Source organism: Colletes gigas, unplaced genomic scaffold, assembly GCF_013123115.1.
Source record: "Colletes gigas isolate AHSC1104 unplaced genomic scaffold, ASM1312311v1 Colletes_gigas_Sc00011, whole genome shotgun sequence".
Taxonomy (NCBI): Eukaryota; Metazoa; Arthropoda; class Insecta; order Hymenoptera; family Colletidae; genus Colletes; species Colletes gigas.
Window position 1 is genome coordinate 1,653,589 of NW_025106640.1, and position 16,028 is coordinate 1,669,616.

General features: G+C 38.1%; 2 protein-coding genes across 2 annotated transcripts in view; one reads left to right on the forward strand and one right to left on the reverse strand.

Moving 5' to 3' along the window:
- The window catches only part of LOC122398515 (hormone receptor 4-like), a 35,549-nt gene extending 32,901 nt beyond the window's left edge, over positions 1-2,648 (forward strand). Inside the window, exons 7-11 of the mRNA XM_043398450.1 lie at positions 423-557; positions 680-943; positions 1,444-1,636; positions 2,169-2,296; positions 2,539-2,648. Coding sequence (XP_043254385.1) covers positions 423-557; positions 680-943; positions 1,444-1,636; positions 2,169-2,296; positions 2,539-2,619 — 801 coding nt within the window. The 3' untranslated portion in view covers positions 2,620-2,648. The remainder of the gene's footprint in view (positions 1-422; positions 558-679; positions 944-1,443; positions 1,637-2,168; positions 2,297-2,538) is intronic.
- An 8,357-nt stretch (positions 2,649-11,005) lies between these two features.
- On the reverse strand, positions 11,006-15,478 carry LOC122398518 (serine/threonine-protein phosphatase 6 catalytic subunit). The gene is made up of 7 exons (XM_043398459.1): positions 15,205-15,478; positions 14,963-15,058; positions 14,618-14,825; positions 14,432-14,511; positions 14,249-14,354; positions 14,002-14,163; positions 11,006-13,918 (listed from the first exon to the last, which is right to left on the reverse strand). Exons 1-7 carry the CDS (start codon positions 15,271-15,273, stop codon positions 13,728-13,730), a joined length of 912 nt encoding a protein of 303 aa, XP_043254394.1. The 5' UTR covers positions 15,274-15,478; the 3' UTR covers positions 11,006-13,727.
- Positions 15,479-16,028: the final 550 nt, after the last annotated feature.

Sequence of the window (16,028 nt, forward strand, 5' to 3'; positions counted from 1 at the left end):
TAATATCCTCAACTTTTAACAGGTTTTATCCAAGTCGATATAATATAAAAACTATTTCATTTTTCCTATTATTTGCTTATTACTTGCTAAACATATTATTATACAAACTTATTATACAAACGAAATTTCGAACACCAAGGAAGTATTTCTCAATTTTGAAAATTCATCCAGCAGTCTATTTCTACTTGTATCGATATTTTTAATCACTAATAACAATAGTAAGAAACAATCTATTTCAATTAGTTCCATCTTTTAGTTAGCTAAAAAATAGGATATTCACAAATGCTAATGCAAGTAAACGAACAATAAACAGTCAACCATAAAGCACTGGCTCTTTTTGCCCCAAAAGTTTGCCAGCCCCTATGTAATGCCATCAATTTCCACGCTTTTAAAACTAATTTTGAAATTCTCTTCTGTTCAAGGTGGTACACTTAAGGCAGAGGCTAGACAACGCAGTGAGCAGTTCGAGGGATCGAGCATTCCCTTTGGACGCTACCCTCGCCATGATCCAAACCCTTATAGACTGCGACGAGTTCCAAGATATCGCCACGTTGAGGGTGGGTTCACGATCATAGCGTTACACAGACCGATTTCTCCTCCGTTAAACGATCGCCGATCGCCCTAATCGTCGCTTAACCACGATCGATTTACTCACGAATGTATTTCGTCCGCATTGCAGAACTTGGACGAGCTGCTGGACCATAAATCAGACTTAAGTGAGAAGCTGTGTCAGATAGGAGACAGCATAGTGTACAAGTTGGTGCAGTGGACCAAAAGGTTACCGTTTTACCTTGAGTTACCGGTCGAAGTTCACACGAGGTTGCTCACCCACAAGTGGCACGAACTCCTGGTGCTGACCACGTCCGCCTATCAAGCGATGCATGGTCAGCACAAGTTCACCAATGTCGGTACCGACGGGACGGGAGCGGATTTTATGCAAGAAGTAATTACATTGTCTTCATGAAGTAGCTCGTTATTTCGTTACCATCGACCCTCCACGGTTGGAAGGTTCTTAGTTTAATAAGCAAACATTAGACCCATAAGGGCCTTCTTCAAATTTCACAGAGATTGTCTGAACTAACAGCTACTAATTTAGTATAGATAAATATAGAAGTAGATGTAAGAACAATAGGAAGTAAAGTGACGAAAATGCACGATAGGATTTGGCTCTAAAGGGGGATGTTCAATTTACGAATCACTACTTTGAGGCGTCGAAAAAGATTGGAGAACGCTAACTTCCAACTGGGGGGGCTAGAAATGTTCAATTTACGAATCACGTGTGCGAGGATCATTTTAAGAATCATTACTGTACTGTCTAAGGTACACTAACTATAAGTGTTTAGTAATTCTGAGTTGGAGGATTGAACGAAACGTTTTGTAATGCGTTCTCAGGATTAGATAGTCGTTCTGAGGACTGTATTTAATGAATACGTTCGTGGACAGGTTTCGAACAACATGTATACGTTGCAAACGTGCCTAACCAGCATGATGGGCCGGCCGATAACCATGGACCAATTGCGGCAGGACGTGGGGCTCATGGTGGAAAAGATCACGTACGTCACACTAATGTTCAGGAAGGTGAGGCTACGGATGGAAGAATATGTCTGTCTGAAAGTAATCACCATGCTCTCACAAGGTAAGTATCTTTATTTAACGTTCTCTGAAAAATGAACCAACTCCTGACCATTATACACCGTCTATTTTATCGAGAAACTAAAAATATAAGGCAATGTATACCGTTTTGTTTTTGATAATGCTGCAATTGGAGATGCAAAATGTAAGTTTCGATCTGAAATACAAAAATTCGTAGTATAAGTTTCCAACTATTCGAACGACCATTTCTAAAATGAAAAGACAATTACACGACTGTCGTTCGAATAATCATCAGTGTCATGTATAAAATAAATATGATCTGAACAAATACAATTTATTTAATATAGTATGGTATTTAAACTATGCCTGTTCAGACTATGTTTATTTATTCTTGCCTAGTTTCAGTAGTATATGTATCGTTATTGCAACAGCAACTATGTGTTTTCTTTTCATAAACTATTCTTTGTAGCTCCAAAAATTCAACCCCGTGTGAAACGAGAATAGCGAAAGATTCGTAAGGGGCAATGGCGTGAATTTTATTTACAGTTGTTTCTCTTGCGTCTGTCTTCTCTTAGCACGTGGAGGTACAATGGAATTAGAACAAATACAAGAACGGTACATGAGCTGTCTGCGAAGTTTCGTCGAGCACAGCGCGCCCCAACAGCCGAGTCGGTTTCACGATCTGCTCGTCAGGTTGCCGGAAGTAAGTTCGAGAATACAAAAAACAAAAAAAATTCCCCCGAGAACGATCGAATTGCGTAAATTAATTATAAATTTTTTTTTCATCGGGAATAAAAGAAAATAAGAGATGGTTCGAGCAGTAAAATCTCGCGGTAACCGTGCGTAAGAATAAAAAGAAAGACAGTTTTCGCGAACCGAAAACATCGAATAAGAATCAGAGAAACGTGGGACCTAAGTCGATCCTGTTTTCTTCCTGAATTCCAGGTACAATCAGCGGCAGCTCTTCTACTCGAGAGTAAAATGTTCTACGTTCCTTTCCTATTGAACTCAGCAATTCAAAGATAGTAAATAAAAAAAACCAACTGACGATAAACGAAGCTGAATACCTATATACATACTATACATATAAATATATAAATATATATATATATTTATATATATATACATAAATATACATACAACAACGGAAATAATAAAACCGGATGAACGAACGAATGAAAAACGAGATGGGGGAAGTCCGACGCTCCGAAAATAAAAATGGGTAAAGGCTTTGTTTGCGTATGTATGATAATTATATCGAAGTATATATGTATTTATATATATATATATACACATATAAATAATATAAATCTGTGTGTTCGTTGCGTTGTACAAACGAAGAGGGGTAGTGAAGGGAACGGAGAACCGTTGAGAAGCGTGATAGAGAAAAAAAAGAAAACAAGACGAGAACGAAACGAAAGATGCTAAGAGAACAGGAGCAACTACCGGATATAGTGATAGAGAGAAAGAGAATATATTGAAAAGGGGAAGAAAGAGAGAGAGAGAGAGAGAGAGAGAGAGAGAGAAAACGAACGTGGAGAGAATGCTTTAAATAATAAAAAGAAGATAAAATTAATGAAAAAATATAAAAGTTCGAGAGAGCGAGAGCGAAAGAGAGGGAGAGCGAGAAAATAATATAGAGAGAAAGCGCGCCACCTCGAGATGAGAAAATCAATCGAGGAGGGAACTGAACTTTTTTATCGAAACTAAAAGACTATAATAATATATTTCTGTACGCAGTACCGCGCAACTACGTCATTGTGTGTTCACGTTGCATAATCCGATCGATAATAAGACTCTCGTTACGTACGCTCACTGTAGGCCATCTACTACCACCTACTACTACTACTACTACTACTATTACTACTACTACTACTTCTGCTGCTACTACTACTACTACTGCTACTATTACCACTATTCTCCACCACTATCAACTAAATAGCAGACTACCAAAACGACCGAAAGATCAGTCGACCGATGTTGATACGATAATGGTGATCATAACGATGATAATGATGATGATGATAATGATGATCGACGACGGGTCACGAGCAATGGCACAAAACGTAAAAAAAACGATCGATCGGTTGAACATCGACCGCCAACCCCCCTGCAGGCGTCTCTGCGTATCTCCACGCATCGAGTTATAATACATACGAAAACCTTTAATAATCGCATTGAACGTAACTCTGTCCAGAGGCAGCTGGGCAACGCATACACACAAATCACCTGGACTAATATAATTCTCCGAACGCCTGCATACTTGAACCACACCCCCCTCTCTCGTCGATGTATCCACGTGATTCCAACCCTGACTAACGATCGTCGTTATCACGCACTGGAAGCGTAAGTGTGATATATTTCAGTTACCATTCTAAGTAAGAGAAGACACGGAGAACCACTGGCCGTCTACCCGCTCGAATATCAATTGGAAACGTCGTTACGGGGACTCTGACAGAAACCTTCTTCTATTTTTTTCCCCTTTTTTTTTCTGTTTTTTTTTTTTTATTCTTGGAGAGGGAAACAATGACGTTCGCGCGACACGCCGAAAACAGAAAACGGAAGAGAAACGCAAGGACCAACGTTACGCGTTAACGGTATCCACCCCCCCCCGTACGAAAAGAAAATGAAGCTCACCGTTCGTATGGAATGTTCAGGATTCAACACACGCAAAACACACACACATATATACACCGATCATCAAGAACCTCGGATTCGTTATCGTACTCGTTGTTATCGTCGTCCTTGTCGTTATTCAACGCTCCGAATCATGGTCCAAGCGCGCAACACAAAAGACTATAACGATGTATATACATATATATATATATACATATATTACGTGTATAATATATACATTCATCGTTTCGTTAATTTACAATTTACGCGCGATTCATTCACCGATCGAAGATGTCCTCGTTCGCGACTGCTCTTTTATTGTCCTTCGGGCGGTCGGATCCACGTCCCGGTTCGCGTGACTCGTTTCTAGAGCTTACGAGAGCAGAGATACGCGCGTATGTAGAGACGGGAGCTCGGGAGATCGGTTCGAGCGGGCGGGACCTTTAACGCGCGGCCCTATTGGCCGGAGCGCTCCGCCTTCGCGACGTCATTGGACTGTCACGCTTCGCGCGGACGAATCGGGGATCGTAGAAATTCCCGCGGATGGGCTTGGGTGAGATTTCGTCGAGTTCAGGTCAGTTTTTTTAAGCATTCGAGCAAACGGAACGCGAACAGCGAGACAGCTACGATAAATTTCTTTCGTCGTTGAACCTGGATAGATCATGCTCCCGTCTGTACAGGATCGCGTGGACTCTCGGGACACTGCTTCGAATGTTTCTTGCGAGGAAATGCTTTCATGGACGTTCGGTGACTTTTTGATAACGTTTACGTGGCGACTGTGCGAATGTTTTGCGACAAAAATTTTTTAATGGATTTTTAAACGATGATTTTTCGACGCTCGACGACATTTTTCAATCGCAGAGTACTTTTACAAATGGTTCTAATAAATTCGACGGCCCCGTCGACGCCGGTACGTGGATCGGATCGGTTCGAAATATCGTTGGACGGATATTGAAAGATTCTGTTCTGTTTTTCTTTTATGATTCCTCGCTGAAACGACTGCGATAATTTTCATAGTATTAGAACGGAAAAAAAAAAGAATGATGAATGGAAAAACGTGTATAACGAACGGATAGCACGGACAACGAGAGACTCGGTATTTCTATTTCGCGGGGGAGCGTACATTCGACGAATTTTTCTCTTAGACGTGCAAGACTTTTCCCACTGTAGCTAATGTAGGTACGCGTACACACGAGGACGCGCGAAACGATTCAATCTTGAAATGACCAAGACACCTTGTGATTTTCAAACTATTTTTATCGAGCCAACAATTATTACTATTTTCATATCTCACTAGACGATCTACTTTCATTGTTCCATATATGTTTCCATATATGATCTACTTTCATTATCCCGTATATTTTTCCACTATCTTTGGCCGCAATTATTTTACAATTTTACAAGTGAATATTTCCAAGAAAAAAATGTTTAAAAAATCACAACGATACTTGGTCGTTCGAGGTATTGAACGTTGGATTCGTATACTTTCGCGAGCCTGTGTACGCGTATATGTGTCTGTGTGTCATCGACACGTGTGATATTCGGTTTCCTCGGGGCCCAGAAATACCCAGGCTCTCCGGATTGGCTCAATTATTTAAGAATACGCGAATTACAAAATGGGGTGAAAAGCTGGAGAAGGAAATGAAGCAAAACCGGGTGGCCGACGCCGGTCGAAACGTCGTTGGTGTCCTTGGAAAGCAATGCTCCTTGTATACGCATGTAATGATTAATCGGCGCACGTTCTATCGCAACGTGATTGTTTCATCTTGCCTCCATAGAAGTTATCGTAAATACGCGCTAAATCACCTGTGCGCGCGCGATCACGAGCACGGCGAAAAAAAAAAAAGATCCCTTTTTACCGCGCGGTAAGAAGAAACAAAAATCAGGTTCGGTTCATGGGGTGTTTGGTGGAGTAAGTAGGATTTGGACTTTACCGACCGATACGTCTGGCCCTGCGCGACTCGTGTTTCCCGCCAGGCCTAATCTTTCTTTCTCCGTGCGACCGTGCAGGCAGAAAGAGAGGTTAGTTAATTCCGGATCTGATCTTTGTTTCTCCGGTACGATAAGCATTCATCCCCCGGGCGTCTTCGGTCGTTTTGCATTTATTTACTTCTATTTCGAGCGTCGTGCGCGGGCCCGTTCACGATTCAGGGCCCCGCGGCGACAGTCACCAACCGAATTTCTGCTCAAACCGTCCCCCCCCCCGGAACGATTCTCCGCGAGGGGGCTCGTCTCACGCTTGACGCAACCGTTGCCTTTTCTCATCGAGACGCGACTGTGCATATTTTTCGCCGTGGCTCGTGGTGACGCTGGCACGTACGAAGAATCAACACGAACTATTCACAGACCTTGGGCCTACTAGCCTAGGGATACTTGTCCATACTATAAGACTTAACTGACGATGGGATACTTCATACGGTAAACATGTATATTATTTGAGGTTAAGGAACTGGGTGTAACGGTTCCTGTATTCTCCGGACATCATCGTACACTCGTCTCTGTGTTCAATTGTGACGGTCGATGAGGTCGCGTTCCCCCTCCCACCTCGAACCACACCCCCCCCTTCCCGCGCGAAAACGATAAAGGAAAACCTCGCTGAATTAGTTAAGTGATCCGTGACCATTGGCCAACGCGTTTCCCTGAACGTAAAACACTTCTTCCGTTTTTGCGTTACCGTCATGATTTCTCGTGATTCGCGAAAAAAAGAAATTTCATTTTCGAAGTTACCGTTCGTGTAAGTGCAATACAGAGGGGAAAGCAACGTATGATATTGGTAGGCGATACGTTCGTTCCTTTTTGCTCTCTTCCTTCTGTCCTCTATCTTCGTAAATATTCTATTGTCTTCCTCCTCACTAATCTCTGAAACCTCGCCACGACCCAGCATCCTCGAATAATTTGACCCCCCCCCCGCTCCACCCTCTCTCCCCTCTTTCTTTTTATTCTCGTTAGCTCGTAAACATTATGTACTTCCCGCGAAGAACTTTTTTCTCGTCGCGTCCTATTTATTGTTAGTGTTGTACATACGAGTGGCAGTGTCGTCGGTCGCGAAAGAACGAAGGAAACAAAGAACACCGCGTTGAAGGAGTAAACAGAAAATACGAAATAAAAACAAGCACCGAGTTGGACTGTCTTTATATTACATTATATATATAAGTATATATAAATATAAATATAAATATGTATATTGTATAAAATGAAATGTGCATCGATGTCTGGGAGTACAGCAGCTGCTTACGGGAGAGCTACGCGTTGGATCAGCAAGACTTAGGGCATTATACTACCGCGAGTATATCATGCCCAACCTTTAATATTTAAGTGCGAGTGAGAGTCTATTGAGCAAAAGTAAATAAAGATAAACATAAGAAATTTAAAAAAATAAACACATGCCTCTCGTTTGTGGGTTTAACTTTGTACATATTGTACGAAAGGTTTAATAATAACTATGTTGAAAGTACTAGTCCTGTCTCTTTGTATAATTCCGTGTTATACCTGCTCTTATATAGTGTCAAGCGACGCCGCAGTGTCGCTGGCGGCGCGCAAAAGAGAACGATCGGGAGCGAGCGAAATTTTATACATGAACGCATTACTCGAGCTTTTGCAAAGGGATGACAGGGATATGTATGGTTTCACTCGATCGTTTTTTCGATTTCGATTATTAGAAAGCGTCAGACGATACGGAAAGATTTATACGAGGCAATAGACGAACCATTCGATAGAGTTTTGTTTGCGAATATTGGAACGGTGAATCAGGGTATCGAAACCGTTAAGCGTTAATGGGACGTTTAATTATATTTCACTTTTGTACGATGGTTTTATTTCTTGTCAAAACGACGAAATCTCCTCCCGAGATTTCGTGCGATCGCCATGTAAGCTGGGACTTCTTGTCGAGTTTCACTGTGCTCGAATGTTTGAACACTTTTGTGATTCAAATATTCGACGAATATAATTCGAACACTTAAGTATTTAAATGTCGATTGAATAATCAACTGTTTGAAAATTTTTAATTCAACTTTGATTCTTGTTTAACTCTCTATAACCCCATGAGTAGTACACATTAGTTGCAATTTCTCACGCTAGGGTGGATACAGTTTAAAGGTTACATTTATTAAAATCCTTAACTGATTTTATATCTCATTATGGATGTTCAAGTTATGATTCGACACTTCTATTTTGATAAAGAAAACTAATTATTCGAATTATATTGGCTGTAAGCAGTTTCGAACAATCACACTCGACATTCTGTATTTGTATACGTCGATTACTTTTTAAGAATCATTGATTTCATTCGCGTGACTCGAATTACCTGATAACAAAATGTTATATTTAAGTACATCATGCATAAATAGTGAAAATATATGAACTCGTTTGAACAATGACATTCAAATAGCAGTGTTTGAATAATGAGATTCGATAAGTAATATTTAAATAATAATGTTTGAATACTCTCTTGCTCGAAATTAATTCATAGCGTTCGGATGCCACTAACGTATTCGAATACGAAACGATTCAAGCAGTCCCAGCCAATAGCCGGCGTACACTGAAGCGCGTTGCTTGTCACGGTATAGCGAAAGATGCGCGAGATGCAAACGTTAACCCAAAAACGACGGGCTGAAAGGAAGCACGAATGCCGGATTGGCAAGAAAAAAAAAAAAAAAAAAAAAAATACTTTTTCAATGAGTGAGTCAAAGTTACCAATTTCTACCTACGTTTAGGAAGTACATTTTTATCGTCTCGTTTACCTTCGACTATTCCTTTTATAACTGAGATTTGGGCGCCGTGTGAATCGCCGCTCTGCCGGGAACCGGATGCTGCATTCATCAACAGTTTTTTAATCGAAGTTTTACGCGCGAAAATACGATTTCTCGTTGGCGGTCACGATCGCGCGCGAAATTTTCGCTTCTGCGCTCGAATCCATCGAGATTCCCCGCGATTTCGAAACACGTAGCAAGAAGCGTTTGCGTAGAATCATTATTATTCCACTGGGAGTCGTTCGAACTCGATTCACGCATTTCGTAACATTTTATACGTTTTGATAACATTTTCTTTCTTTCTTTCCATTTTTTTTTTTTTTTTTTTTCTTTGTTCTGCCCCGAAAAATAATTCAACGAGGTTGTACTTAGATACTTTTACTACGGAGTTTCACATACGTGCGAATCATGCAATTTTATCGCAACTTTTACTTTCAGCGGGAACGATGAAGCGACGATTTTATAATAATTATTTTAATGTAGCGTTTTTATTTAAACGACATCGATCGAATCATTGAAAGAAAGAGCAGTAAACGGACTGGGAATGCTGCGTATATATTTTTTTTCCTTTACTTTATCGATACGTGTCTTGAACCAAATACTCTAGTCGGCGGAGAAGAGAATATATATGTTTATTGTACAAAATTTATGTTCTAGTTTTAATTTATTTTCTCGTCGTTACTAAAACGATTTCGTAGACGTTCATCGAGCTTATCCGTTGCATTTTCGCTGCATTTCATTCTTTGTATCGAAGCTCTCGAAATCGTTTGATCTTTTCTTTTAAATCGTTTTACCCAGTGGCGAGAACGATTGTTAGTAATATAATTACGCATTAAATGCGGATACAACGAGAAACGGAACAACGGGGCGCGCTACAGACCTTTAGCTGAACGTAAAATCTTCAGATTAGCTTGCATGAAGACGTGTACATAGACGATGTTGAGGAACAATAAATTCGTTGTTGTTGCAAGAGTTAAGAATTGTAAGGTATATAACGTTATACATCCGACCCAATTGATCGGAGGCTATCGGTTCCGGGCAAAACAGGCTAGATTTCACAGGTGGCGCGTAAACCCCCTGTATTTTTATGAATAAATAAAATATTTTAAAAAAAAAAAAGTAAATCTGAAGTCTGTTTGGAGATGCCTTTCATAGGGATTATAAATGTAGATAATATATTATACATAGTGAACATAAATACACTATATTATTATATATAAATAGTAAGGAGTAAATAGAATTATTATATATACGATGAAAATAATATTATTACAAGTAAATAAACTAATTAAAGATGAGCAGATCTTATGAAATCTTTATTGTTCCACACCCATACCTACATAAACGTGTATCTCGTTCCCTTTAATACCGCTCCATATACGTACACATATATTGTACTTTGTTTATCACAATAATAACGCCGGGATTATATCATTGATAATGACGGTTGCAATTGTTTTGCGTACTTTTATTACAGACGTTTCACTACATTAACATAACAAAGTCTATACTTTCAAGGTACATGTTCGTTAAAGTGTTTTTTTGTCTACCTGTGAGATCTTTAAGGATTATGCGCAGTGTTCAAGCTCCCGCGCGGTAGATCCAAGCCAAAACCAAGTCCCCCGTCGTTAAAACGCGATTCTCTTTATTCGCAAGCGCTTGGACACTTCGATAAGATTAAAGTCGATCACAGACAGAGGCATTTTAAAAGGTGATTCCTGCGAATACCCAGGTAGACACAGAGGCTAATACTTTTCTTATGGTTTCTAGGATGTCTGTACTACGCAGGCATTCTCACGCATCGCCTTTCATTTTAGCGGTACAGAGGCTGCAAAACCAACAGGTCGAGTTTGTAACGTAAACTCCGTGTCTTGCATCGTGTAATGATCTATCTAATACAATATCGATAAAGTAAATATAAAAGCAGTGATTAATGTCAAATTGTGTAATTGCATATCGTAACAATCTGGATATATATGTGTATATATATAAATCGTATCTGTATTTTATTTTTTCTTTTTTTTTTTTCGTCATTTTCTTTTTTCTTCTTCTTCTTTCGTATCGATAATATTGTAAAATGTAAAAAGGATTCATGTAAAGCAATCGAATTGGATGCCGAAATATCTCACGCGACGATAACGTCGAGACCTGATTAGAGGGATTGTTAGCGATCATTTCCTGGAATATAAAAAAGTGAAGAGAAATTCCTTATACACGCCATCCCCTTGTTTAAGCTCTCTGTTATTTATATGTTCCGTCCTAGTTCGTCTATGATTATCCGTCAGTAGAAAGTATTTACTTCTAATAGACCGTCGTGTTATAGTTCTGAAGGCACTGTTCAAATGTTGGCTTATACTTCTTGAAATAACGAGTCTTCAAAACATCTTTAAAACGATCCCCGACATGGAAAATCGTTACAAACGTCGACGCAATTTTCACATGCCTCGCTCGAACTATATCACAAAATTCAAAATATAGTAGTCTCAACTTGACAGCCAGTGCCAGTGCCAATGCCAATGCCAATGCGAATGCCGTATTCGTTCGGGTCTGTGATCGGTTAGGAATATCGTGGGCTAACAAATCGATGGTCAGAATTCAGGCTTACGATACGCAATGGCCAATGCGTTCCCATTAATTATGTATCAATATCGTATCATTATATTACACAAACGCTTATTAATTTAGAGGCACGTTGCTAAAGGTCTCGGTTCTTAAAAATTGCTCCCTACATTAATGAACTTATGACGATCTAGTTATTACAATTACTCAGTACAACAGCAATTTGGCATACAATGCGGGAACCGTACAAAGTCGCCCCTCCCCCGGGGAATATATAATAATATTCAACCTATTGCTCCTGTACACGCAAACGCGAAACGTGGCTGACAAAAAGGCCGATCGATCTGAAAGAAATTTGAACGGTTTAGAACGGTTTTTTTTTTTTTCAAGCGACGTTATTATGCTTATGATAAGAACGAAGACGAGAATCAAAATGTACAATTGTCATGCGCGTAAAATAATAACGAGAATTCTATTATATAATACAATTGTTCTACTGTATTCCCTTACCTAGGCAGGAAAACTTTGGCTACTGCTACATACTATTTGTACCTCGGCAAAATGGCCGAATTTATGCTGCTAAGAACACTGATTGCACATCTAGTATAAAAAGAATTGCACGCAGCACACACAGTATCTAAACCAGAAACGGATTAATTACGTACTCAGGAAGACCTTAACAATAATATACCGAGTTCGTTCGGATAACATGTACAAGCGGAAAGGATGTTAGATCCCTTGTGAGATGAAAGATAATAAAGTATAAAATACTGTTTGTTTACGGCATAGTTTTCCAGGTAATCGAATTTAATTTACTCCGTTTGTACACACGCTTACGACCAAGTCACAGCACAAGTAGCTTTTTCTCAGCTTTTTCTCTGATTCGACGCGATAGTAACTCGGAAATTATGCCGTACATTTTGTGGACGGACAAAGCACAATTCACTAGAGATGGTGATTTCAACATTCATAATAACACTTAAGTAGAAATCCACATGCAACGCAATACATTTTCAAGTGTTATTTACATTATTTACGCGAAGAATAGTCAACGTTATCAGATGTATAATATTCGACGAATTAATTTTCAAACATGATCTCTGCCATACTTCGACGCGAGTAAAAAATTTGTTGAATGAAAACGATCAACGTTGGATTAAGATCGTACGACCTTACAATTCTTGATTTTTATTTATGGAGTGATATCATATGAAGAGAAATTGTTAATCATAAAGGAACAAGGCAATCAGTTTTAGCAATTTTGTAATTAACAACAAACGAAATAGTTAATAAAATGTATTTTTCTTTCTTCTTTCTGGAATGGAGTAACTTGTAAATATCGTGTAAACATTATTTACAAATACGGTAGACATTATGCATCGCTAGGTGAGTCGTATCTTAGCCGTAAGTGTGTATTTATAATATCGTATACTAAGTCGATAAACGAAAAAAATTTATGTTTATATTTTTTTCCTTATTCTCTCATAAGGAATCACTTTCCGTTTACTTATACATGTTATTCGGGCGCATTCCGTATATGCTCACGCTTTAATAAACCTGAATTCTACGCGCAACGATCGTAATATCAATAAAGCATTCACTGTGCTCAGAGACTCGCACTTGCCAAAATGTTTAAATGGTTTTTCATTTATATTCATTCGTACACTAATGAACCGCACTTTTGTTGTTTACGTTCCGTAGCTTGCTTAAAAGCTCTCGGCCTTTAGAACAATACATTCACAATACTGCTCTGAGATACGAATGCTCTGCAGAATGTACACAACAGACAGCAAAAGCGTCTAGACCACAGAGTGTTTACATTTGTTTCAATGTAAAACAGTTTTCAAACTAGAGAAATCAGGCTGATGCAATGGCAGGCGCACTATGTATAAAAGTTAACTTCTCCAACATACAAAAATTGGTATATTTCCTAAAAAATGTGTAAGAACATTTTCCCTGAACAGATAATCACACGATAATTCCGATTTCTAATTGATACATCTTTTTTTTCTCGTAAAAACATAAAAAAATTTTATTTTAAAACTAAAACTCCGGATAATTAATCATCCTCCGATATACTTCTGTAAATTTTATGCTCCGTCATAGTACCAGCCTGTGTCCATTAACATGAAGAAACAGTCATGTAATTCCGTAAATCTTAAACGCAGATACCACCTTTCTGCATCCAAGTGAATAGACCACTAAGTTAGATCACAAAAAATATGGTGTGGTGGTTAAAGGTGGAATTACTCTTTCAGAATCAGGCACTGCTTGGAATAGCACTGGGCTTCTTTGATCGACAGTTGTGAACTGTAAAATACTAGCTACGTTACCGCAACGGTAACAATAATTCGGAGCCGACCACACTGTTACAAGTTTATCGTCAAACATGTATCTATAACCTGTAAATAAAACGGAAATAAGAATTATTTTAATTAGACATTATCCAAATAATTTCTAAATAATTCTAAATAATTTTATATACCTTCGTGAACCAATTGATGAGCTCTACAAATAAGTTTAAGGTCGTTGACTTCCATGAATGTATATGTTACGTTACTCCCGAATAACCAACCAGCCCCGCGCGGACTAACAGTCCATGTTTCGACGTCTTCTGGATCCGACCAGACCAAATCACAAAAAGCACCTGAAAGTAAAATAAAAAATAAAGTACACCAGTACGGGTAAACCATAACGCGTGTAACGATCTATAATAATAATAATCATAGTACCTTTATGTGGGATTTCTTGATTTCTTTCAATCGTTCTAATTTGATCTAGTGTTCTAATAAGTGGGGATAGTCCACCATGTACACAAAGTACTTGTTCATCGATTAACTGAAAAAAAAATTATATTTATACAATACACGCATATATGCGTATGTTAAATTCATTTATTATTTATGAATACTAACGGCAGCAACTGTGAGCAAGTCAAATACCCTACAGCAGTACTTCCATGCATTAGCATTGCCATATTTGTTTTGACATTCATCTGCATGGGAAACAATAACAAACAATTATTATGCATGCAAAAATAATAAATGTGAAATGTTCATTATGTTGATTTATTAACCATAGGAAAAATGTAATATACAAACCATAGAAACCATAAACATGAGTAATTTGTCTGGATTCATGATTTCCTCGAAGCAATGTTATTCTATCAGACCATTTAGCTTTAAGTGTAAGTAGGCGGGTAAATGTTTCTAAACTGTAATACCCTCTATCTACAAAATCACCCATGAATATATAATTTGTATCAGGCACATTGCCTCCATTACGAAATAATTCTTCTAGATCATAAAACTGAAACGTAATGAACGACATTAAGCGCTAATCGATTTATATAAAAATATTTCATACTTCAACTATCGAAACAGATATCGTTATCTGTTAGAGATATCGATACGACGTTGAGGTTAGGACAGAAATATGGAGCTTACCTGGCCGTGAATATCTCCACATACAGTTACTGGAGTGGACACTGGTTGAATATTTGATTCTTCTAGTAATAAGTCACATACTATGTCACAAAGTTTCTAAACAAAATTAACTTAATTATCGAAAGAAATACAGGGGTATAAGTAACCTACAAAATGTACGTTTAACATCTTATCATACGTGTAAATCAAATATATCACAATTGATACGATACCATATAATGTATCGCATATACATTATTTACCTTAAGATCATTTTCAGGAAGGTACTTGCACTCTTTTGCAATCTCTATCCATTTATCGATGTCTGACATTTTGGACTCGTATTGCAAGAAAATACTGATCGCGCCCTCAATCACTACATATATGTGTACTGAATTTATAGTTGATTTATATTTTTAACAATTATCCCGTCGAATCAGTTTAAATCGATCTTACGATTTTTATTCATCTTAGGCACAAGATTTAAAACATATTGCTTAACGGAGAATCACGAATTGTCTTTCTCATCATGTAAGACGCAAACACAACCCAGTATAGAGTAAGATATAAACGACCAACTTCGATTCTCTATAACCCTTTCATCTTATTGGCTCCCAGCTTTTGTTCTATACAGTGATAACATAAGTGAAAATTTTATAATAAAGGAATTTCGAGGATTTTTCATCGTATTTTTACAAACGCATGCATTGCAATTGTCATTTTTCTACTTGAAAGCAAAATATTACTTTTACGCGTTCAAAACACATCGACCAATGATACCGTCCGAATCCTAGTAATTTTTATTTTACCTTTATGTATGCACTTGGAAAAAAAAAGTTTATATAAACAGATATTTGACGGTTACACTACGCACACTCAGCTGCGTTTAAAATTGCTAGCATTCCAATTAATTATTCTAGAAGTATATATTACAAATTTGTCGTATCGATTAGCAAATGTGGGGTAGTTTCTTGTGAAATGTATAGTTCAGATAAATATATATATTCACAAAAATAATTTCATGTTTTCAACGACGTATACACAATTTATGTTTATATTCCACCTACTTATGAAATAAGAATACATC